The sequence below is a fragment of the Drosophila sechellia genome, chromosome 2R (assembly GCF_004382195.2).
Source record: "Drosophila sechellia strain sech25 chromosome 2R, ASM438219v1, whole genome shotgun sequence".
Lineage (NCBI taxonomy): Eukaryota > Metazoa > Arthropoda > Insecta > Diptera > Drosophilidae > Drosophila > Drosophila sechellia.
The window spans coordinates 14921562-14943343 of NC_045950.1; the positions used below are offsets into that span (position 1 = coordinate 14921562).

The window sequence follows — 21782 nt, forward strand, 5'->3', positions numbered from 1 at the left end:
TTTATGTGGAAGTAACTTTAGTAATTTGAAAGAAAAAGTTGGCATTTAAGTAACAGGTAATATAGTAGGTCATATTTTTTTAGTATTGAATTTAATATGGCCATTTTAGACAAGACTAGTTATGATTGTAAATTGATAAGCCATATGATTTTCTGGCCATTTTTAGCTTTTTCCGCACCAGCGATAGTGTCATCACCAGCGGTCTGAAACAGCTGATTGAAAAAAAGGCAAAATTGTTTATTTACATTGACAGCAAAAGATTGAGCTTGTAATTAGTTTAAATATTCTAGTAATCCAATCCACCTAAAAAATGGGTGAACGGAAAGGTCAAAACAAATACTATCCGCCCGACTATGATCCAAAGAAGGGTGGTCTCAACAAGTTCCAGGGCACCCACGCCCTGCGGGAACGAGCCCGCAAGATTCACCTGGGAATCATCATCATCCGCTTTGAGATGCCCTACAATATCTGGTGCGATGGATGCAAGAATCACATAGGCATGGGCGTGCGCTACAATGCGGAGAAGACAAAGGTGGGCATGTACTACACTACGCCGGTTTTTAAGTTCCGGATGAAGTGCCACTTGTGCGACAACCACTTCGAGATCCAGACGGATCCCGGCAATTTGGACTATGTTATACTTTCGGGGGCTAGACGGCAGGAGAACCGCTGGGATCCCTTGCAAAACGAGCAAGTTGTACCGGAAACTAAGGAGGTACAAAAGCGTCTCTTCGACGATGCCATGTTCAAGTTGGAGCATCAAGCCAAGGATGCCAAGGCAGGGGCAGATGCCAGGCCCGTGCTCCAGAAACTAGTGGAGCGCAACATGAGCGTATGGGATGACAGCTATATGGCCAATAGTCGCCTACGCGCCGAATTTCGCCAGCAGAAGAAAGAGATCAATGGTCAGCAAGAGTTGGATCGACAGTTGTTGGCCAAGAGCAGCTTGGACATTGCTCTTCTTCCGGAGAGTACACAGGATAGGGAAATGGCAGCCCTGATGAAGCTGCAGACGAAGTCAGCTCTGGAACGGGAATCCGAGCAGCGGTTGGAGCTGCTTATGCGTCCAGCGCTTCCCGGAGCAACAGTCACCACATTTGGTGGACTCAAGCGACAAAAGGCTCTGAATACCCAGCTCCAAGTACAGGATCTGGGCATACGGCGTAGAAAGTTGGACGAGACTACATCTTCAGCCCCGAACGAAAAATCCCTGAGCTTAGTGGGGGATTACTCCTCATCAGACAATGATTCAAATGGCTGATTTTTTAATGCTTTGTTTATAAATAATTAAATGATTGTAAAAAACAGACTGTGTACAAATGAAAAGAGCCCTAATACAATCCGTCATTGGGATCCGCGGCGCCTTCATCACTATTATCTTCATTAACCTCGACGGGTTCCTCGTTGATTTCACCATCTATCGTTTTGTAGAGCACCGCTTGAATGCGTTTGCACAACTCAACTAGCTGGTTGTTGTTGATCATGTCGTTGACCAGATCCTCGACCAGGCGCAGTTTGTTGTAGATCTGATTGCTGGCCTCCATGATGTCCTCTCGCTTCAGGCTTAGGTTCTTCATTTCATCAATCAGCTCTTTGAGCGCATCATCATTGGCGTTGACTGGAGATCGCTCCTTGACAAATTGACGCGTCTTGATGGGCTTGGCCACCGGCGCGTTAGCGAGCGACTTAATGTTTTCCAAGCCCGGAGCCTGCGAGTCGAAGAACTTCTTGAACCACTGCAGGAACTCAAAGTTGTCCTGGAAGCGTCCCTTGATCAGTCGATCGATTGGCACTGTTTTATCCAGCTTCAAGCGATTGAAGGCTTCCTGGAAGAGCCTAAGATTGTGTAGATACTCGTGCTCCAGTTTGGCGGTCATCTTGACGCGCTTCAGGTTAATGCAGTTGGGAAAGATCATCTCCATCATCTGGCAGTAGGCAGCACCTGGAGAAGACCATGGAGCCTAGCAGCATTGCCAAATTTTATGCTCTTTATGGGTCTTACCTGAGCACAGCTCTTCGATCTTCTTGAAGTGACCTTGGACCATGTTGTTCACCCACTGGAGCATGTCGTGCCGGGACATGTTCTCCGCATTCACACTGGTTAGTGCAACAGTTAACTTAAAATCAGTCATTTTTTCGTGTTTCAGAAAATGTCACCCTTTTACTGTTACTCCTATTTTTTTTCTGCGTTTCTCCAAGTTTAAGTTTCTTTGTCTTCGAAACTTTATGGCTAACTCCTTGATCGTGGTATAAATATTTGGTTTTATGAGCTTCTGGACCAGCCTGTATCTAACACAAATCCTTTATGCCAAATTTATAATTGCTTAATCTTAATACTTCTATATATTTTTGACCATCTGTGCAGCCACTTTAACTCCGATTCCCGATTGTAATTTTCCAGGATCAGGGATGGGAGGTAACTTCGCACGTGTACCTGGCCCTAAATCCAGGTACCCTTTCTAGTATTTTGTGTTTGCTGAGGTACATTTTAAAAATACCGTTTAAGCTAAGAAATAAACTATGTTTCGGGATTATTCTTCTAAAAATTTAATCTATGCATTCTATTTTTAAACTAAATACAAATAATTTGATTAATATGAAAAATATGAATATCCATAGAATTGTATAACTTCTTCTACTACTATTTCTCTTTAAGTTATCGATACCAAATAGAAACCTATTTTTTTGAAAAACAATTAAGCCTTTATAGGAAGATATCTACAGAGTCTTAATTTTAAACTTACGTTCCACCGTTTTGACAAAGTCTATAAAGTCCTTGTATAGAACCTTTGGAACCTCTAGAGCGGCAAAGTGCCCGCCCTTTTTGTGGTAAGTGCTGTGCACTAGGTTCGGGTACTTATCCTTCAACTGGACATCCAGGAACTGCATAATGTCACTCTTGAAACGGGCACATCCAGTTGGCACTCGCGTGGGAACCCGCTCCAGGTGCAGGTCACGCTGTGCTTGGGCATACTGCTCTGCATAGAGACGCTGGGAGGTTGTGATTGAGTTGGTCAGGTAGTAGATCATTAGGTTGTCCAGCAGGGCATCCATCTTGTAGCGCTTCGTGAGTCCTCCATCTGACAGAGATCGGTAGCTGGGATTCGTCCACGTGGAGAACTTCTCCAGGATGTAGGCGGCCAGACCCACTGGGTTATCGGTGAGGGCGGCTCCGATGGTGTCCGGCTTGGTGGCCTGGATGTGGAAGTAGCCACTCTCCTCCATTAGGTACCTCAGCTCATTGGACTTGGGAAAGAAGAAATCTTCAAAGCCAGAGGGCACAAACAAACTGGGCAAAAATTCGGCCACTAAACCCTTAGCCAGCGACTTGGGACTCAAATTGTTGCACATGTTCGAGTGGTAGCCCAGCACGTTCTCCGGATACAAGGTGGCAATGTTGCTGCCAATGATGCTGCCCCAGTCTCCACCCTGGATAAAGAATTTGTCGTATCCCAAACGCAGCATAAGATTCCTCATCATCACCGCCACTTGAGCGGGACCCAGACCCTTTCTGGAGGTGCCCTGCAGGATAAGAGATAGATAAGCCTATGATACACCACGTAGATTGGACAAAACGCACCTGTGACCAGCCATAACCAGGTAAACTGGGAACAACCACGTTGAAGATGTACTTGTTGTTCTTGTCCAGGTTGGTCTGATGCAGCAAATGGATGAAATCGTAGAACTCCCGCACCGATCCCGGCCATCCGTGGAGCAGCAACACCGGATAGTGTTTCTTACCCACTTTGTTGTCATCATAAACCATCAGGTGGAGGAAGTGTGTGCGTAGCCTAAAAACCCATCGTTACTATCTGTGGATATGATAAGTGGGCACCTTATCTTACCCCTGAATATCGGTTGTGAAGTGGTTGAACTGCCAAAGGAACACTTCGCGTTCGCGCCAACGCGGCAGGTAGTCATCGCGCCAGTACTCCACGACCTCCCTGAGGTAATCCGTATTGAATCCGTACTCAAAAGCCACGCCCTCGAGCGGAGGCGTAAGGCGGAGGGTGCGATTGAGACGCTCTTTCAGATCAGCAATGGTCTGTAGATGATATGTGTGAATATATAATACATAGTAATAGATAGACCCACTCACCTTATCCGGATAACTAAGCCTATTGCCTATCACCTCCGAACTGTTCTGCAAATAGGCCTCGTAATCCTTGGGCTGCGCCTCATCGCCCCACCACTCCTGTGGATCCAACTTTGGTGCGGGCAAGTCCGCCCATAGCTGGGTCACGTTCCTATAGACCAACCCACCGGCAACCGCCAGTATCAAGACCAGAATTTTAACAGTGACACCCATCTGTTCCTATCAACGATTCCACTCAGACTGCCTCGGATTGCAGCTACGATTCCGCTGATTCTACCATATCATCGTGGGCACAGCTCTCGTTTTCGACGCTCATGATGATAAGCCACTTTGAGTGACCACCCTACGCCGATCAGTTGGGGCTTATCGTGGGTTTACTTTGGACTCGACTCCACTGAGACGGAGTAGCGGCTTTCCACATCGGGGATGACTCGAATGAATCGGCTTGTTTGTTTATTTACTCAACAAAGCTTCCATGCCGGTTTTTTGCTTGAAGCTTTTTCGGGGAAAGACCGGAGGGGTTTGTTGTATGTATGTACTATATGCATAAAGAATTAGACCCGCGAATTATTTATGTATTTTGCGACGCAGCTGGGCTTCCAGATTGGGTAAAAAATACCCCTTACTTTCGAGCTATACTGGGGTAGATTAAACATGTGTGAGATCTTTGTAGCCAAGTAAAACTTGATGTTCATTTGGCTTAATATCACTCTATTGCCATTTAGTTAAGTAATAATCCAACATATTACATGATTGCTTATAAAGGGTACACCAATGTCGACTATAGCCCATGGGCATAAGTTACGTAACATCGTTCCGAGCTTAGATATATCTACATTTGTGTACTTATGAAAGCAAACACACACTGCCCTTTTGCTCGCCACTCGTGTATTCCAAACAAAAAACTCTTCAACTTTCGGTTTTCAAAGCAGATAAGGCAAATACAATCACCAAGTCGATTTGATTTAATTTTCGCAACAAACATTACCGATTCTTTCAAGAATCATGATGAAAATGTACAATGGACTCCTATAACTAATGATAAACAAATTCTTTTAGGAGAAATTAGCTTTCTGGACAAAAGACACAAAGTCGTCGTACAGCTGCTGGGGCAGCTCAAAAGCAGGGAAGTGACCTCCATCCCGGTGGTGACTACTGTGCACCAGATTGGGGAACTTGTTGGCCAAAACCGAGTCGGAGATATGTGTGATCTCGTGGGCGAAACGGGTGCAGCCAGCCTTGGCCTTGATGGGCAAGGAGTCCACGGCCAGCGCAAACTGCGAGGCAACCATTGATTCGGAATACAGACGCATGGAGGTGGTAATAGAGTTGGTCACATAATAGATCATCACATTGTCCAGAAGCTGATCGTAGGTGAATCTCTTGGTCAGACCGCCGTCAGGAAGCGATCTAAATGCCGTATTCGTCCACGTTGAGAACTTCTCCAGAATATAGCTGGCCAGACCAGTTGGATTGTCGATCAAAGCGTTGCCGATGGTATCTGGCTTGGAGGCCTGAATGTGGGCATAGCCCATCTCCTCCATTATGGTGCTGAACAAGTGACCGAGTCCCTTGTAGAAGTCCGCATACTCGCTGTCCACAAACCAGCTGGGGAAGAAGGAGGCCAACACCATCTTCAACTGACCCATAGGGCTGTTGTTTCCGCACATATTGGAATGATAGCCCAGAACATTCTCAGGAAAAAGTGAGGCTACATTGGATCCGATTATGGAACCCCAATCGCCACCCTGCACCAGGAACTTATCGAATCCCACTCGGAGCATTAGGTTGCGCATCACCACCGCCACTTGGGCCACACCGAATCCAGTTTTTGAAGAGCCCTGAAGTTGGAGAAATATAATATAAGTAATTTTTCAATTTGTAATTTGGGGAAGGGTGGCTTATAACTTGTCTACCTAAGTGCTATATATTAATGTCACAGTAAGAGATAAGTTTTCTAGCTTATGGCTTTTGGAGAATATAGCCTAACTTGGTTAGCAATTTCTTGTTGCCCATTTGGAAACAAATCTAACCTGGGACCATCCGTAGCCGGGCAGACTGGGAGCAATAACCTCGAAGACGTAGTCGCTCTTGTCACTGGGCGTGGTCAGGAGAGGGATGAAGTCGTAGAATTCGCGGACCGTTCCCGGCCATCCGTGCATCAGAAGCAGAGGCAGAACCTTCTTGGGCTTCTGGCCTTTCACCTGGCTCGACTTGGCATGTATAAAGTGAATTTTTAAACTGCAAAAAAATGGAAAAACATTTGCGGTTAACTTTTCAGGTTAATGTGCAAAAGCAGGCCACTAATTAAGCGTGGAACACTTCGGATTTCCATAAGTACTGCCGCGCACTCACCCCTGAATCTCCGTTTGGTAGTGATCCAGCTTCTTGAGATACTGCTCCCGTTCGCTCCACTTGGGCAGATATGTATCGCGCCAGTATTTCACCACCTTGGCCAGTTCGTTGGCATTGAACCCGTATTGGAAGCCCACACCCTCCAGTGGCGCCTGTGCTTTCAAAGGACGACTCAGCTGACCGATAAGATCCTCAATAACCTTTGGTAAGAAGTGATGAAGGATTATTAGAAAAAAGGTCAAATATAAGTTTAAATAGTATAAATTTGTACAAATTATTATAAATTCCGTACAATTAATGATACTTGCATACCAGCATGATTTGAAATATTTGCACTTACTATACATACATACGTTTATTTGCATATCATACTGATTTTATTATTTGCATTTATATGAATACATATATATGTATGTTGATTTACCTCTGGCTTTACGCTGATGTCGAAGGGTAGGATGGCCTTGTTCTCCCGATAAGGTTCCTTCAAAGTTGAACCCCAGTAGGCGTTGTTGTCCAGATCGGGTCTCTTGCCGGGCGCCGAAAGATCACGATAGTTCTTATAGCCAACGGCCACCAGGATGGTCAGAGCTCCGACCAGGATCCGTGCCCAGATGTTCGCCATGGTGTCTATATATATTTTATATATACAGATCGCAAACTGCACAACTGCTCGCTTTGGATCGTCGAGCACAAATGATTTGTAAAGCGCAAGCTACCGGCAAACAAAAGCTTTTTGTCGGCTTGTGGATTTCAAGTGGATCGCATTCTACAATGCAATGCAATGCGAGATTGATTGGGCAAATAATTTGAGAATTTCGGCGAGCTTTTAGCAACAAATTGACGAAGAGCAATTTTTGTACTTAAGACTTACATTTAGTTTAGGAAGATGATCAAGCAGTTCCATTTAACGTAGACTGAACAAGAAACGATTCATGCTGAGAATTAAATTGTTAAATTAAGTAATAATAATTGCCAACACGCGGAGCCCTTATATACATATATACAATTGATAGTATTTATTTAGTTCGCGGTCAATTACAAACATGAATTACAAACAGTTAGTTAGTAACCATACCTATTATTTATATTTATTAGTTTTTCAACGAAATGTAATCCGACAAGATACTGAGTTACATTTAAGCCCAGATACCCTATTCGATTTATAGAACTTTCGTTTTGGTAGGCACTGTATATAGATAATATTTATTAATAAATATATAACCACTTGCCACTAACAGTTCTTATCGACTGATATTCTGAAGATTGTTATATTTCGCTGAATGAAAATTAAGTACTATAAAGCGAAAAATCCTATTAACATCTTGACCCTCAGCCACTGCAGTCTAATTAAACAAGATTTTAACTTACGCACTTCCCCTCCTTCCCTTGCCCATCCACATTTGTTAACTAATATGTAACCACGTTATGGTGGTACTGAGGTGGTCCCAATCACCTTACAGCCAACTGCACTTAAAATATGTGACCTCCTGTCGGGTTGCTAATTTAAAAGCTATCTCATGTGCCTCCCGATTGCCAAGCCAAAGTACAAAATCCGTTTGGTAATTATACTAAAACAGTTTATTTCCTCTTCTCACCGTGTAGGCCAATCTTTCCCACAAAGGCGGTGAAGTCATTGAACAACATGGCCGGCATCTCCAGGGCGGCAAAGTGGCTGCCCTGCTGGAAGTACATCGAGTGGGTCAGGTTGGGGAACTTGTCCCTGAGCTGCCAGTCAGTCACCGAGGCCAGATCGAACCGGAAGCGGGCACAGCCCATGGGAACCGGGGACTGCACACGATCCAGCTGGAGATCCCTGTACGCCTTGGACACGTTCTCCAGGTAGAAACGAGCCGCCGTCGTGGCCGAGTTGGTCAGATAGTAGACCATCAGGTTGTCCAGTACAGCCTCCAAGCCGAAGACAGTAACTATGGCGCCAAAGTCCTGCTGCAGGCCGGGATTCGTGCAGGTCTGGAACTTCTCGAGGATATAGGAGGCCAAGCCGACGGGACTGGAGGTCAGAGCCGCTCCAATTGTATCCGGCTTGGTGGCCTGGATGTGGAAGTAACCGCTCTCCTTCAGCAGATCCAGCCATTTGTCCCACACGGGGAAATGATGATCCACAAAGAATCTGGAGGGCAGGTACTTCTCCGGGAAGAAGCTGCCGTAGATTCCCTTTAGAATGGCCAGTGGCGAGTGCAGAACGCACATGTTCGAGTGGTAACCGATCACGTTCTCCGGATACAAGGTGGCCAAGTTGCTGCCAATGATGCTGCCCCAATCTCCGCCTTGGATGAAGAACTTCTTGTGGCCCAGACGCAGCATCAGGTTACGCATCACAGTGGCCATTTCAGCGGCATTAAATCCGGGACGCGTGGCAGCCTAAAGTTATAATTATAATTATTAAAATTTAGAAATGAATTACCCTGCTACTTAATTTAACTGATAAACAAATAACACTCACATCGGACCATCCGTAGCCCACCAGGGAAGGTGCCACGACCTCAAAGGCGTAATCCGTGATGTTTGAGTGCTTGGTGAGCATGGGTATAAAGTCGTAGAACTCGCGCACCGATCCTGGCCAGCCGTGGAGCAGGAGCAGAGGATACACGTGTTTCTTTTCCTTAGCCTCCTCGGATACCTTCTCGTGAATATAGTGAATATTCAAGCTGCGGGGGTATTACATTTAAGCATGGCATTCATATGAAAAAAAGGCACTTGTACCCACCCCTGGATTTCAGTCTTGTACTGCTTGATCGAGTTGAACAGCTCCTGGCGCTCATCCCACTTGGTCAGGTAGTTGTCCCGCCAGTAGTCCACAAACTGCTGCAGCGCGTAGGTATTGAATCCGTACTCAAAGGCGATCCCGTCCAGCGGTTCGGTGAGTCTCAGCGTTCGGTTGAGTTCCTTTCGCAGATCATCGATCTCGGATTGCGGCACCTGCAGTTTGAACTCGTAGATCTTGTTGTCGGGCATAAAGTCCTTAACATCGCCAGGACCCCAGTACGTGTCATCCTTGAACTCCGGCTTGGGCAGGGGCTTGGTAAGATCCGTGAATACCACGTAGCCATAGCCCACGAAGGCACCAAACAGGGCCACAATCAGACCAAACACTATCAGGCACTTCATTCTGGCCACAGGCGCAATTAGCTCCTCCACTCGTTATGAATTCAAATGAGCCACCTCGTAGCTCCCAGAAGAGATAATGGCTTGTGATTCCAAACCCGAATCCGGAACAAAGTCGACCGTGCACCCAGAAAGCCGCTAAAGAACTGACTGCCGTCGCATATACTCATTCCCCGAATTGTCTCGCAAAGCTCTATCGAAATTCGCTGTCGCCGTTATAGTATATGTATGTTCGTATAATATTTATAAATTCGTTTAGATAGCGCTGGCTATCGTGCACCGTGGTTCACAATATGCTCTGTCACCTTGATCTTTGCTCCATATGTTCGGTCTGCTCGCAGTTCAAAGGTTTGGGACGACTCTTTTGCTAGTTAGTATCAGTTAGTTGAAATAAATATGTAATTACATTAAGTACAAATATATTTAAATGTCGTTAAAGCTTAGTACTTTATAATATATAACTATATAACTTCCTAGTAAATAGAAACTATATTTTTAACGCCTTTGCTAATTTATTATTATATTTCTAGCATTTTCAAAATGACTCAAACCCAAGGTGCACTGCGGTTAGTCTGCCTGGTACTGGGTTACTTGCCCGCGTCTGCACCTTGAATAGCCTATTGATTTCCGAGCGAGATAGGGTGACCCATACATAAGTACCATATGAGACAAGTGCGATGGTGACTTGGGAATAGTCCCAGCTACTTATAGGCCACCATTATCTTATCGAACTTATTTATTGGTAAGCGCTACGCCGGCAACTGATTATAAATCTCAGCCCTTCTGCCACTGATGATGTGGCTGCAAAAAATGAATGAAATGAAGTCGGCCGATCAGAAGGCCACGTGGCACCTATCACTATCTAAATACAGTTCTAGTAATTCTATTTTACATCTAATGGCCAATCAAAGCAAAACCATTTGGCTTCTATCCTCAAATCTACCCAAACTGCGGTGTCATGTGAGAACGGATCAACCGTTGGCCGCACTTCTTAGGCAAAAATATGCAAAGGCATTTGGAGTTGCTACTGAGACTCTGATCCTGGCCTTCGATGGGGAGAAAATCCAGGAGGAGGATACATTTGACTCCTTGGCCATGGAGGATAATGACATCATCGATGTTGTAGAAGAATGTTAGTGCTCGAAGACTATGAAGCCAAGTTAATAGAGTGGGAGTGAAGCAGGCGACATATTGTACACTGAAAATATTGGATAAAAATTGTAAAATAGAAACTCAAACGCAAATATACACATAGCTTTGGTAATATATTGTCTAAATTTTACACATTTCTATTTCTGCATCAAGGGACGGGGATAATTCGCATAAATTGTAAGGGCACCAATAATGCTGCCGACATGCAACTATATCAAAAGACTCGAAAAAACCACACAAGTGCCGCCAAACATGCAAGACAGCCAAAAGGGGGCGTGGTTGGTTCGCCGTGGCAAAAACAATGATGGGAAACGTAATTCGAGCGAAATTAACGCAATTACCGTGCCGCAGTCAAAGGACTCAAATTCACTTCCTTTCGATGCACTGCAGCTGGAAAACATACAAAAAATAAGACTAAAGTTTGTTCGCGTGCCGCAAAAAACAAATCGCATTGATACTTGGAAGCGTGTCAAAGCTGCCACCTCCGGGGGAAATGGAGAGGTTCCTATTCCGGACCCGAATCGCGGACCATTAATGCCGGCTCCGTCGGGCTAATTCCCATTTTATTGAGTGCTCCAGTTACGGCCAAAGTTTGGCACCAACGCTGCCATTGGCAACCGCCTCGCCCTCGAAGAGGGGGCGTGGTCTTAATGGTCGCAATTAGTTTTTCATCCAGCTGACACGCACTTGTCGCAAAAGTCCATTGAACCTGACGCTAAATTGATTTCCCTTGGGGGCGGGCCTGGAAAAGTTATTCAGCATGTTTTACCTGCTAAAATAAAAATACTATTTATAAACAAAAACGTAGGTAAACTATGCCAGATCGATCAAATCAGCGTTGGTTTGTCATCGCAACTCTGGCTTCGTGGAACTTAATGAGTGGTTTCGGTTTCTACGCCTACATTCTGGATTGCTATGGTCAGTTAGTACTCGATTTTTCAGCTATTTAATGTTTATATTTTCCCTCAGTAAATTATCCACCTGATCACCAGAGAAGGCAGTTCAAATATCACACTTTTGCCGGAACAATTGACAAAGATATAGTTATGGGAATCACTGTCGTTATGCTATGTCAGATATTATCTTCGATTTTACTGTGCTTTGCATTAGATGAGGTGAAGTTGTAGTATATGAAATCCCGGCAGTATAATATTTTGATGTAATTTTAGAAGAAAAGAACATGTCTTATTTACGGAATTTTCATTAGCTTGGCTTTTCCGTTTGCGTGTCTCCCAGTTTGGCCATTAGCTGGTAAGTTTTTACAATTTTCAAAAATCTTTGCCGTGGCATCTAATAATGCTTTCCAACAGTAACACATGTCAGTCTTGTTTTGGTAGCGCTGAGTTATTACTTTGAGTAATTTAAAAAAATTTGTAAAAAATTTTATGTTTACTGCAAACTATTTATTTTGGTCCCAGTCCTATAAAAAAGATTATTTTCTGCCTAAAAGAAGGCTATAAAAATGTGTTTGCAATTTCAATCTTTTAAAAATGGGGATTATGGGTATTGATATAGAATACATTTATAATGTAGAAACATACAATTTAATAAAAAAATAAAAAGTCTTAATTTTATATAAAGCCAGTTATGACTAACAATTGGTGGAATATACAATATTACCGATTAAATTAAGCAGCAGTAGTCATACAAGAGCAAGATATTTTTCTACAGGCCCAAAAGTATATTATAATGTTGGTTATACCAAGTAACTTAACTGATAAGAGCTGGGTTCTTTTGAAAATATATTTAACAAAGAATGCATTGTATAGTATTTTAAAAAATCCTAAGAAACTTAAAATGTTGCTTCAAGATTCTGGTCATCATTGCCCCAGGGAAATTCCTTCTTTTCCGGTGGGCCTTCACCCCTCGAACCGATTTCAAGCTCAATATAATCGGCAGATGACTGAGCTGTGACGTGTCCCAGCTGGAAAGTAAATATGCATATATTTGTTTTATGTTTTTTTTTTTGGATTCATTGTATATTTTTCCTTCACTGCACTCACCCAACAGACCAAAAAAACGGCCAATATTTTCATTAATATCGATTGTAACAACATTTCTCTCCGCTGCCTCGGCACTCGACTGCTGATGGGAAACTGTTTTTGCGTTTGCTCAACCTCAGCTTTTAATCAATTATCACTTATTAAATATTTTTTTTGTTTTCCTGAATACAAACAACGCTCTTTATCTGTCGCCGCGGAGAGGTTTTCAAATTAATCTGTGGAACTGGGAAAAGTATGAAGTTTCGTATCTTTTCGAAGGGAAATCATTAATGTTTTAATTGTTAATAATAAGCTGTTAGGACGGGATATTGTTCTTTAAGATACACATTAAATAACTTCATAGAATAAAAGGTTACATATTATATCATTTAATAATTATTTAACCTTTGTTTGTCAAATGAATATAATATGTGAGTCCTCGAGAGCATCGAAACTGCAGCAAAGGTATCAGTCAGCATATTCCAGTTCTTCCATTGAGATTAACCGAGATGCAGTTCACCATTGCCTTCGCCTTACTTTGCTGCGCAATCGCCGCTACTTTGGCATATCCGATGCCCGACGACATGACCATGGAGCCCACTCCACCACCGCAGTACCCACTGAATCTTCAGGGAGGCGGCGGTGGCCAGAGAGGCGATGGTTTTGGCTTTGGAGTCCAGGGACACCAGAAGGTGTGGACCAGCGACAACGGACGCCACGAGATTGGACTAAATGGTGGATATGGCCAGCACTTGGGAGGACCATATGGCAACTCAGAACCTAGCTGGAAAGTGGGAGGCACCTACACCTACAGATTTCTGAATTAATAAGCTTCATAAATATTTTTTGTAAAAAACTTTACCAAATATTATCTCGATTGTAATTCGAGTCTAGCTTTTATAAAGACCGTACCCATTTTGTATATTCAGATAATTGCAAAATATATAACCGAATACAACGATATGCATACCTGACCATAATTTCACTATCTCAAATGCCATCAATGTCCTTGGCGTTGTTTGTTTACCCCGGAACATTGAGGCAGACTTCTAGAGACAGAGGCTGGTGGGTCACAGATGATCTTGCAGTTTGGCTAATTGTTGATACATCTTGTTTGGCCAACTCCGTTGGGTAATAACAAATTACGATGACAGGCGGTCTTAATGAAACCTGCCAAGACAAAATGTTTTTTGCTAATTGGATTTATTGCGTAAACTGTCGAGAGAACCTTCGATGGAAATTTATCATGCCGCCGTCGCATCATCCGCATCATCCAACATCCGCAGCCTAACCCCAAGATTAAAATATTACGCCATCCTCAACGAAAGCGAATTCACTCGAGTATTTGAAAAATGATTCTTGCAGAGGCTGTGTTCTAAACTCTTTTACAACCAAATTTGGGGATTACCAAAGCTTTTCACATCATTAATTCGAGCTAAGAATGGCCAAATTGAGTTGACCTTGTAAAATGATGAATCGATTTGGGAAACTGAATTCTGCTTGGGGCTGCGGAACCTGTAAGGTAATTTTGCTTGGCTTTTTCTTGGGAGGAAATCAAATTTTGACGAAAGTAACATGAGGAACACTAATAGGAAACACGAAGTTGGAGTTGATTAAAAACAGAATATATAATGAAAATTTATTATATGGATAAAAACTCAGGTCACCAGAAAGAAAGTACGTGGTAAAATGATAACACAAAGATTTGCATCTTAACTAGAATGAATTATCTTATTAATTAGAAAGAAATAATATTACCCTAAGAATCTGAAAAAAAATATGTAGTATTATATTATTAGTAGTATATTATTTTCACAGCTGCCACACATGAATGGATCCCAATCCAAATACGAGTACCTCTACATTCATTGTTTCTAGATGGGATTCACTTTGTCATCTGCCTCTGTTTGTGGAGCCTACACGTATTTTCTTATCAACGAGATGTGGGGATCCACTGGTGAACCACTGCACCGTCGTCTTAACAGGGATTCCCAATTGGGGAATCTCATCTGCGAGTAGTGATAAGACACAGATCCGAGCTATATAAGAGCTCAGTTCCACTCTAGCCGCATTCAGTTGACAAAGCCTAATCAAATCAAAATGCATTTCACCTCTAGTCTTCTGTTCATTGGACTGGCTTGTGCCTTCTCGAGTGCCTGGGCTTATCCCTATCCTGATCCCCGAGAGATTGTGAATGTGCAGCCTGAGCCCCTGGCAGTAAGCTATTACGTAACTTTTAACTTGGAGCACTGTTTAATGGAGTTTTATTTTCTAGTATGCTCCCAATTTTGATGTGCCCCTGCACAGAGTGCGTCGCCAGTTCCAATTGAGTGGCGGTGGCGGTGGAAGCCCAAGACAGGGATTCGATCTGAGCCTCAATGGACGTGCTCCCGTTTGGCAGAGCCCAAATGGACGCCACTCCTTCGATGCCACGGGATCGTATGCCCAGCACCTTGGTGGACCCTATGGCAACAGTCGCCCTCAGTGGGGAGCCGGTGGAGTGTACACCTTTAGGTTCTAGATCACTTCTGAAGCTACATCATATTTATTAAATAAAATAAATTTATTACAATTACAAGTCACTTTTTTTTACAAGTATTTAGTTCCAGGTATTGTCCCAGGGTGATGATCCCTTATCAGTTTGATTGTAGGCAAATATAGTGGGATCTGGCTGAGGCATGAAAAACTATAGGGAGAAATACAAAAATGTAACAAATAAAGCAAGCCCTAAAGGCAAAACTGACCTCGTCGTCCAAGTTTCCAAACCCACCGCCCACAGAACGCCCTTGGATGAGGCCAATTAGGTGGAGAATAAACCAGAGAAGCAACATTTCACCGGGAGAAGCTGCGTCCGACTGAATTCATAGCCCGATTTGAAACGCCTTTGGCCCCCGTTCTCAAACAATTCTCAACCAGCTGATAAGAGCCCGATAAGGCCGACACTACCGAATGTCTGGATGTGTGTCAAGAGCTCGTGGCCAGACAAAAGACCATAGCCCCTGGAACGGAGACCAGGTCAAAGCTAGAGCCAAAGCCGATGCCCAACCCAGCTGAACTGTATTAAATTTTTTTTTGGGGGGAACGTGCAACTGGCAGCCAAATTTGGCACGTTTTCTGTTGAAATCGAAAAGAAGCCAAAACAAAAGCAGCACAACAGAGCCCGAAAATAATGGAAAAGCAAAACAAATTTAAATGTTAGAAGCGACTCAACAATGAAGGTCAGGCTATGATGACTTTTTTCCTGCCCCCATCCTCACAGCAAAAAAAAAAAAAAATGAAAAAAAGGAGAAAAACTACCGAAACAGAAATTTGGTTGCGCTTTGCCACTGCTTCGTTTTTGAGTCCAACTCGCCGTCTTGGGTTAACTGGCCAAGCTCCTTTTTGATAGCTTCAATTGCGGAGCAATTTTTCTTTTCATGCCCTGCATTATGCATACCCTTTACTATTCAGAGCTCAAAAAACTGGGGCAAGAGCTGGCTTCAAATTGAAATAATACGAACTTGAAATGCCATTTATAAACTGAGTAAATAACTATAGAAAGCCAACTCTTATGCTCTTTTATAATTATTTTACTTAGAAGTTGGCACTCTTTTTTTTAAAGAGTATTTGGAGCCTCAGTGCGCCGAAAACTGAACCCATCGCGGATGCACTTTCCACCTCTGGTTTCCACGTCATTTTCATATGGAGAGTGCTCCAATTCAATGGAAGAGCTATTTTCTAAATCAATGCGCAAATTGTCAAAGTCAAAAGCGGTAGAATTTCTTTTGTTTAGCTTCGCTCTGTTTTCCTTTGCATTTTCGTCTCACATGGGGGGAAAATTGGCTCGTTCGGAAAATTGCTGGAAAAGGGTGGGAGGGGGAGGTATCGGGGAAGATCTAAAGTGGGTGGATTGTTTTCCAAATTGCACATGTGGCAGTCAACTCATTTGTCAAGTGGCAAATCAGTTTAGGCCAGGACAGTAACACACAGCCAAAGACCGAGTTAGAGTCGGCCGATAAAATCTACTTTGCATTTTCCATGTACCTCTAGTTGACGGTGAGGTTTCCCCGTCGCCGTTTTTGATCGTGACGATCGACGGCATTTCCCACGCAAAACTTGCCTTTTGGTACCGAAAGGCAACTAAATTGTTTGACACACTCAACACTCGGCACTCCGGCTCTTGTCTTTGATTTTATCGGAAAGCGAACAAACATTGCTAAAATTTATGCTCTCCATAGGAAAAGTTTCCAATTAGAAAGTTGCAAAGGGTGGCGGATGATAGGCGGCGAAATTCATCTCCCACTAATGGCTTTTTAATGAAGCCACCGAAGAACACCAAAGAACCAAAGAAGTTCCCTTCCTCTCAGCGCGACTAAGTTACTCAAACTAAGCGTATTAATTATGACTGACAACGTCTGCTTGCCGGCCAAAGAAATGGCCAAGCGAAAAGTGCAAGAGTTAGCAGGTGCCACACAGACTTGGCTTGGCTTTTCGCATTTGCATCTGACATTTGCCAAGATGCGCCGACCTGCAACTGCAGCTCCTGCGCTCCACCGCACCGATTCGTCCACCCCACTCGCAATAGTCAAAAAGCGGGATCGCGGCATTTTGGCCTGCTTACTGCATTTGGCCAAAATGTCTATAGTTCAATTGCTGATATTTTGGCCAGACACACGACGGAACACGTGACCTATGCAATGGAGCAGCGCCAGCAGCCGATGAAACATCGCCGTGGAGCGTGAGCCACTCGCGATGGCTGCGTGACACGAAATAAGGTACCGAATCGGGGTCACCAATTTGCTATAACATGGTCTTCATTTAAATGTAATGTCTAATATTTAAGATTTACTTAAGTAATAGTTAAGGTTCTGACTTATCTTGCTTACTTACTTGACTTATAGGAGAGCTTTTTTGGAAGCCACACGCTGCCATCTCTAAAGATCAGCGAGGTTTGTGATGGGCAACAGTTTAATAAATTGTTCGACTTAGATTTAAAATAAATCGACATCAAAAGGTGCACAAATCTTTGGCTGCAGAATACTTATGCCTTTTATCTCACCTAATGAAGGTTGACTCTTGTGGTTGTTGCTGGTTGCAGGCAGCAATTGCAGTTGTCATGCAAATTGGACTCACGTTTTGCGCATTAAGCAACCGTCAATTGTTTCAACGAATGCAATGATTGAGTTCTTGGCACCTGGCCAAGCCTCCAAGCCACCATGGCACTAAGCCCCTCAAACTGAACAGGCTTTTTTTTTATTAGGCATGAAAGCCCGCATGTGTTGCATGGGGAGTGCTTGGCTAATTGGAGTCCAGCAAGCAGCAAGCCGCAACTGCAACAATGTACCGACCGGCAACATTGACCAGCAGGAAGAGACAGGGAATGATGCCTCAACTTCATCTCGATCTTAACAGTAAAAATGAAGACAAAAATATTTACCGTAACGCATTAAGAGAACAAGAACAAAAGTTACTGATGCTGCTGATGTTGCTAGTGCTGCTGATGCAAGTTGCCAGTTGCTGTTGCAGTTGCAGTTGCTATCAGTATCAATAGTAATTTGAGGCGGTTTATTTGGGGGAGGAGGAATAGTGTCGTAGGTCAGGCGGCAGCAGCAGTTTAAGCCGACTGCAATTTGTGGACTGCGAGCAGCAGCAGCAGAAGCAGCAACAGCCGCAGCAGCAGCAACTGCTGCAGCAACAGCAACTGCAGCAGAGGCAACTTCAGCAGCAACGAGCAACTGCAATGACGATTTGTGGCCAATTATTTCAAATATTGTATTGAAATTGTAGGCCAGTGTGAGTGTGTGCTTGTATCTGTGTGTGGTTATCTCTCGATTGGCATCTGCAGCAGGCCCAATACTAGAATCCATCCTCACCCCTCGACAACCAACTCCACTCTCTCCATACCCAATTTCCCCAATCTCACGTAGCCCGTTCGAGTGTGTCACAAGTGACCACTGCAAGTCCAGCAGGTCCAAGTGGTTGCCAATCGATGGCAAGTCCCAGAAGCTGCCGACCAACTCTCGGCTAAGGTCGCAGACTCCGTGCGGTTCCCACAACCTGACGCATCTTTGTCATGTGTCCGATTAATCACCACTCTTAGCCTCAGCTTCACTTCCAGAACGACTCGGCCTGGCCGGCTCAAGATGGCCAACAATGGGTCACGTCAACTGGCAACTGGCAGCAGCAACAGCACGCGCTGGCTGACCTTTGTTGCAGCAGCAACAGCAGCATCAACCCATCAGCAACAGCAAAAGCTGCAGTACTTATCTGACATTCATACGTTAATTTTAGCTTGTTGCGTCAGTCAGATTGCCGGTGTCATTCTCTCACATTTACACTGCTCAGTAAAAGGGGGGCACGTGAATGAAAATGTACTAGCTCTGCCTTTCACTAGTGTTATAAACTCTTTAATAACAATAGATCAATTAAAGGATAGAACTGGCTTGTTTATTGCTTATTGATTAATTTATGATCAATGGGTTGTTAGGAAAAATATTTACGAATAATAAAGTTCATGTAACAGATTTATATCTCATCATTCCCAGAACAATAATCCCACTTTATGGGCAGATATGCTGACAGTACGTAAAGTAACTGCTGCCTAGTGTGGAAATGTAATCATGCATTTAAAATTCAGCAGCACGATCGAAAAAAAAAAAAAAAACAATCGGCAAACTGCTAACAACCAACAAAGAAGCCCAAGAATGCAATGCAACGGCAATTGGCTGGTCTTGGCCAAGGCAAAAACTTATTAATACCTTATTAGACAAGGGTCGTAGTCGCCGGCAATCCGTCTCCATGGAATATCAATGAGAACGGCACCAGCGGCAACGAGCGCGGTGTTATTTCCGCTTGGCCACCAACTAGTCCCATGGTGGCACCATGGGCGACAAACCAACGGTGACCGATCAATTCGCGTTTCGGTTTTTGGCTTGTGCAGCACACAGTTGCAGTTGCAGTCACAGGAAATGCAATCATAAATCGCCCATGATGACGATGACCGTGGCTAAGTCTTCCTTTCCCGTTCCTTTGGCTTCCTCCCTCGGACGTCGGCCGATGTTTATGTTCATGGCTGTGCAATTAGCCTGGCCGAGATCTGGGCCCAACCAGGAAACGATTCTCGCCACTCTATGCGTAGGGTATCCCACTTTTTTTTGCAAATGGAAATTTTAAGTGCTGTCGAGGAAGAAGGCTGATCTTCAGAAACACAGTCTACTTAAAAACGTTTAGTAGGCGGAATTAAATGGTACTTTCATATAGCATGGGAGTCATTAGGACTAGCTTACCTTAATCTCCCGTAATACCTTAATAATTCAATGGCATTATCCTTTGGACGAACTGAAGTATAGGGTATAAGCGCTCCAGACTTTTTCCAGCTGCTTTCCATACTGTTCCTTGGACCAGACACTTGTCAGATTGCATGTTCAATTCTAATAATATAATCCACAGCTGCGGCCTTTACTTTGCACTGCTTCGGAAATTTTTGCGTGCCTGGGCATTGTCTAAATGGTTTGGTGGGTTGGGGGGATCCCCTCCATTTTCCAACCCACTTTGTGGGCTTTTCTTTTTTTCATCGCAGGGTGTCTGCATTACAACATCATTAGAATTTGATTTGCGTTTCCTTGGGAAGCGGCTGTTGCTGCCCCTTCGCCGTGGCCTTCGCTGCTAACGTGGCATTAAAGCCCATTTAGCTGTCGTGTGGCAATTATTGATCAACAAGGTGCCACAATCGGCCATGGCCAAGTACTTGCCTCTTTGCCTGTTAATTCTGCGTGGTCTTCTTGGCCATTTAGCAAGCCGGGCATTTGCATAAAGCCGTTTAACCGTTTTGCCAGCTAAAAGCAATTTTATGCCCCCATGCTGCCACGCCCCCCTGCGCCCCTGCGCACCGCTTGAATCCCTGAAACCGCACTTAACACGCTTCATTTGACCAAACTGCTGACTGTCGACGGCCGCTTTCGCTCAACGCTCCATGTCCATGGCCGCAAGCGTTTAAATATTTATGTCTTGTGTATTTAAGTTAATCACATCCGAATGATGAGCTTCAACTACTGTGCTGTGGCATCTTTTTCTCGGAGACTGCCGTGGCACTCTAATGATTTGCATGGCCAGCTGAAGAAGAAGGAAGACACTCGGAGCCTGAAACACTCGGAAAAATAGGACTGACAACAGCTTTAATGTCTTTTAAATTGATTTTCTGGTTCGATATTGGTTAAAGAACTATTATCTTCAATTTAGGTTCAACATTTATATCCTTGTGCTATTTTTACTCGAATGTATTATCGGATTAAAACTATTTCAGGCTTACAACTTTTTAACCAAACGTTAATAACTCATAAAGGTAATTTCAAAAACCGCTGTGTGCAGTTTACTATGAGGCGTCGCGAAATGTGGATAGAACTTCTGGTTCCGCCACAGGTGTCATTTGTTTGCATCTCTTATTGAGTCGTTAACATTCCTGTTTTTTCCCGTTTTTTTTCCTCTCCCCCTTTTCGGGATATTTTAATTATTTAGTGCTGGTACCAGAAGAAAAAATAAAATAAATTAACAAACACAATATACCAACAAATTCCCTCACATTAAATGGTGGAGATACAACAAATTACCCCGAAAATGGCCACACGAAATGCGCCAAACAAGGTGAGGTGAGACACACACGCCGAGTGCGACCTGTACAGTGAGGCAGAGAAGCTGGCTACCCATCAGTTCCCATAAACATGTCCCCTTCCAATTTGCTTGTTCGCTGTTTGCGTTGCCGCGACTGTTTTAGCATTTCATTAATTTATGTTTATTGTTAACACACACACACTCGCCAGGAGAGAGACCATTGCCAATTGGCCTGGCTGACTATTTTTGGAATTTCTTCCATGGGTCTGGGACAGATTAGGCTCTGCCAATTTGGTGTGAAGTTTTGCATTTGCTCCTTTGGCGGCTCAAGTCGGCGACTAACGGCAGCTGGCAGAGCATCAATCAATGCAGTCGCGAATGCAGTTGCAGTTGCATCCACTTCCAAGTCCACAACCACCAGCTCGTGGGAGGGAAGTCCCGAGATCCCGACATCCCGAAATCCCAGCGAGCTGTGGGCTGCCAACTGA

At 43.9% G+C, this 21782-nt stretch overlaps 11 protein-coding genes across 11 annotated transcripts; 5 read left to right on the forward strand and 6 right to left on the reverse strand.

Annotated features, from left to right (window-relative positions):
• The first annotated feature begins 208 nt into the window (after window positions 1-208).
• LOC6609868 (coiled-coil domain-containing protein 130 homolog) lies at window positions 209-1307 on the forward strand. Its single transcript, XM_002034483.2, has one exon. The coding sequence runs from the start codon at window positions 311-313 to the stop codon at window positions 1259-1261; it is 951 nt and encodes a 316-aa protein (XP_002034519.1). The 5' UTR covers window positions 209-310; the 3' UTR covers window positions 1262-1307.
• Window positions 1249-2216, reverse strand: LOC6609869 (microtubule-associated protein RP/EB family member 1). Its single transcript, XM_002034484.2, has 2 exons — window positions 2003-2216; window positions 1249-1942 (listed from the first exon to the last, which is right to left on the reverse strand). Exons 1-2 carry the CDS (start codon window positions 2130-2132, stop codon window positions 1332-1334), a joined length of 741 nt encoding a protein of 246 aa, XP_002034520.1. The 5' UTR covers window positions 2133-2216; the 3' UTR covers window positions 1249-1331.
• A 315-nt stretch (window positions 2217-2531) lies between these two features.
• Window positions 2532-4343, reverse strand: LOC6609870 (juvenile hormone epoxide hydrolase 1). Its single transcript, XM_002034485.2, has 5 exons — window positions 4100-4343; window positions 3846-4045; window positions 3581-3791; window positions 2745-3522; window positions 2532-2677 (listed from the first exon to the last, which is right to left on the reverse strand). Exons 1-5 carry the CDS (start codon window positions 4307-4309, stop codon window positions 2652-2654), a joined length of 1425 nt encoding a protein of 474 aa, XP_002034521.2. The 5' UTR covers window positions 4310-4343; the 3' UTR covers window positions 2532-2651.
• Window positions 4344-5010: 667 nt separating this feature from the next.
• Window positions 5011-7149, reverse strand: LOC6609871 (juvenile hormone epoxide hydrolase 1). Its single transcript, XM_002034486.2, has 4 exons — window positions 6876-7149; window positions 6452-6651; window positions 6130-6337; window positions 5011-5937 (listed from the first exon to the last, which is right to left on the reverse strand). Exons 1-4 carry the CDS (start codon window positions 7071-7073, stop codon window positions 5152-5154), a joined length of 1392 nt encoding a protein of 463 aa, XP_002034522.1. The 5' UTR covers window positions 7074-7149; the 3' UTR covers window positions 5011-5151.
• An 857-nt stretch (window positions 7150-8006) lies between these two features.
• Window positions 8007-9723, reverse strand: LOC6609872 (juvenile hormone epoxide hydrolase 1). The gene is made up of 3 exons (XM_002034487.2): window positions 9177-9723; window positions 8913-9117; window positions 8007-8830 (listed from the first exon to the last, which is right to left on the reverse strand). The coding sequence occupies exons 1-3, from the start codon at window positions 9575-9577 to the stop codon at window positions 8030-8032; spliced, it is 1407 nt and encodes a 468-aa protein (XP_002034523.1). The 5' UTR covers window positions 9578-9723; the 3' UTR covers window positions 8007-8029.
• Window positions 9724-10404: 681 nt separating this feature from the next.
• LOC116800306 (small ubiquitin-related modifier) lies at window positions 10405-10851 on the forward strand. The gene has a single exon (XM_032714339.1). The coding sequence runs from the start codon at window positions 10472-10474 to the stop codon at window positions 10709-10711; it is 240 nt and encodes a 79-aa protein (XP_032570230.1). The 5' UTR covers window positions 10405-10471; the 3' UTR covers window positions 10712-10851.
• A 74-nt stretch (window positions 10852-10925) lies between these two features.
• Window positions 10926-12168, forward strand: LOC116800308. Its single transcript, XM_032714341.1, has 4 exons — window positions 10926-11644; window positions 11696-11841; window positions 11896-11977; window positions 12037-12168. Exons 1-4 carry the CDS (start codon window positions 11542-11544, stop codon window positions 12084-12086), a joined length of 381 nt encoding a protein of 126 aa, XP_032570232.1. The 5' UTR covers window positions 10926-11541; the 3' UTR covers window positions 12087-12168.
• Window positions 12169-12263: 95 nt separating this feature from the next.
• Window positions 12264-12838, reverse strand: LOC116800307. The gene is made up of 2 exons (XM_032714340.1): window positions 12730-12838; window positions 12264-12650 (listed from the first exon to the last, which is right to left on the reverse strand). Exons 1-2 carry the CDS (start codon window positions 12781-12783, stop codon window positions 12519-12521), a joined length of 186 nt encoding a protein of 61 aa, XP_032570231.1. The 5' UTR covers window positions 12784-12838; the 3' UTR covers window positions 12264-12518.
• Window positions 12839-13096: 258 nt separating this feature from the next.
• Window positions 13097-13584, forward strand: LOC6609873 (diptericin A). The gene has a single exon (XM_002034488.2). The coding sequence runs from the start codon at window positions 13218-13220 to the stop codon at window positions 13533-13535; it is 318 nt and encodes a 105-aa protein (XP_002034524.1). The 5' UTR covers window positions 13097-13217; the 3' UTR covers window positions 13536-13584.
• Window positions 13585-14784: 1200 nt separating this feature from the next.
• Window positions 14785-15286, forward strand: LOC6609874 (diptericin A). Its single transcript, XM_002034489.2, has 2 exons — window positions 14785-14925; window positions 14984-15286. Exons 1-2 carry the CDS (start codon window positions 14809-14811, stop codon window positions 15227-15229), a joined length of 363 nt encoding a protein of 120 aa, XP_002034525.1. The 5' UTR covers window positions 14785-14808; the 3' UTR covers window positions 15230-15286.
• On the reverse strand, window positions 15235-16074 carry LOC116800406. Its single transcript, XM_032715177.1, has 2 exons — window positions 15453-16074; window positions 15235-15394 (listed from the first exon to the last, which is right to left on the reverse strand). The coding sequence occupies exons 1-2, from the start codon at window positions 15537-15539 to the stop codon at window positions 15308-15310; spliced, it is 174 nt and encodes a 57-aa protein (XP_032571068.1). The 5' UTR covers window positions 15540-16074; the 3' UTR covers window positions 15235-15307.
• Window positions 16075-21782: the final 5708 nt, after the last annotated feature.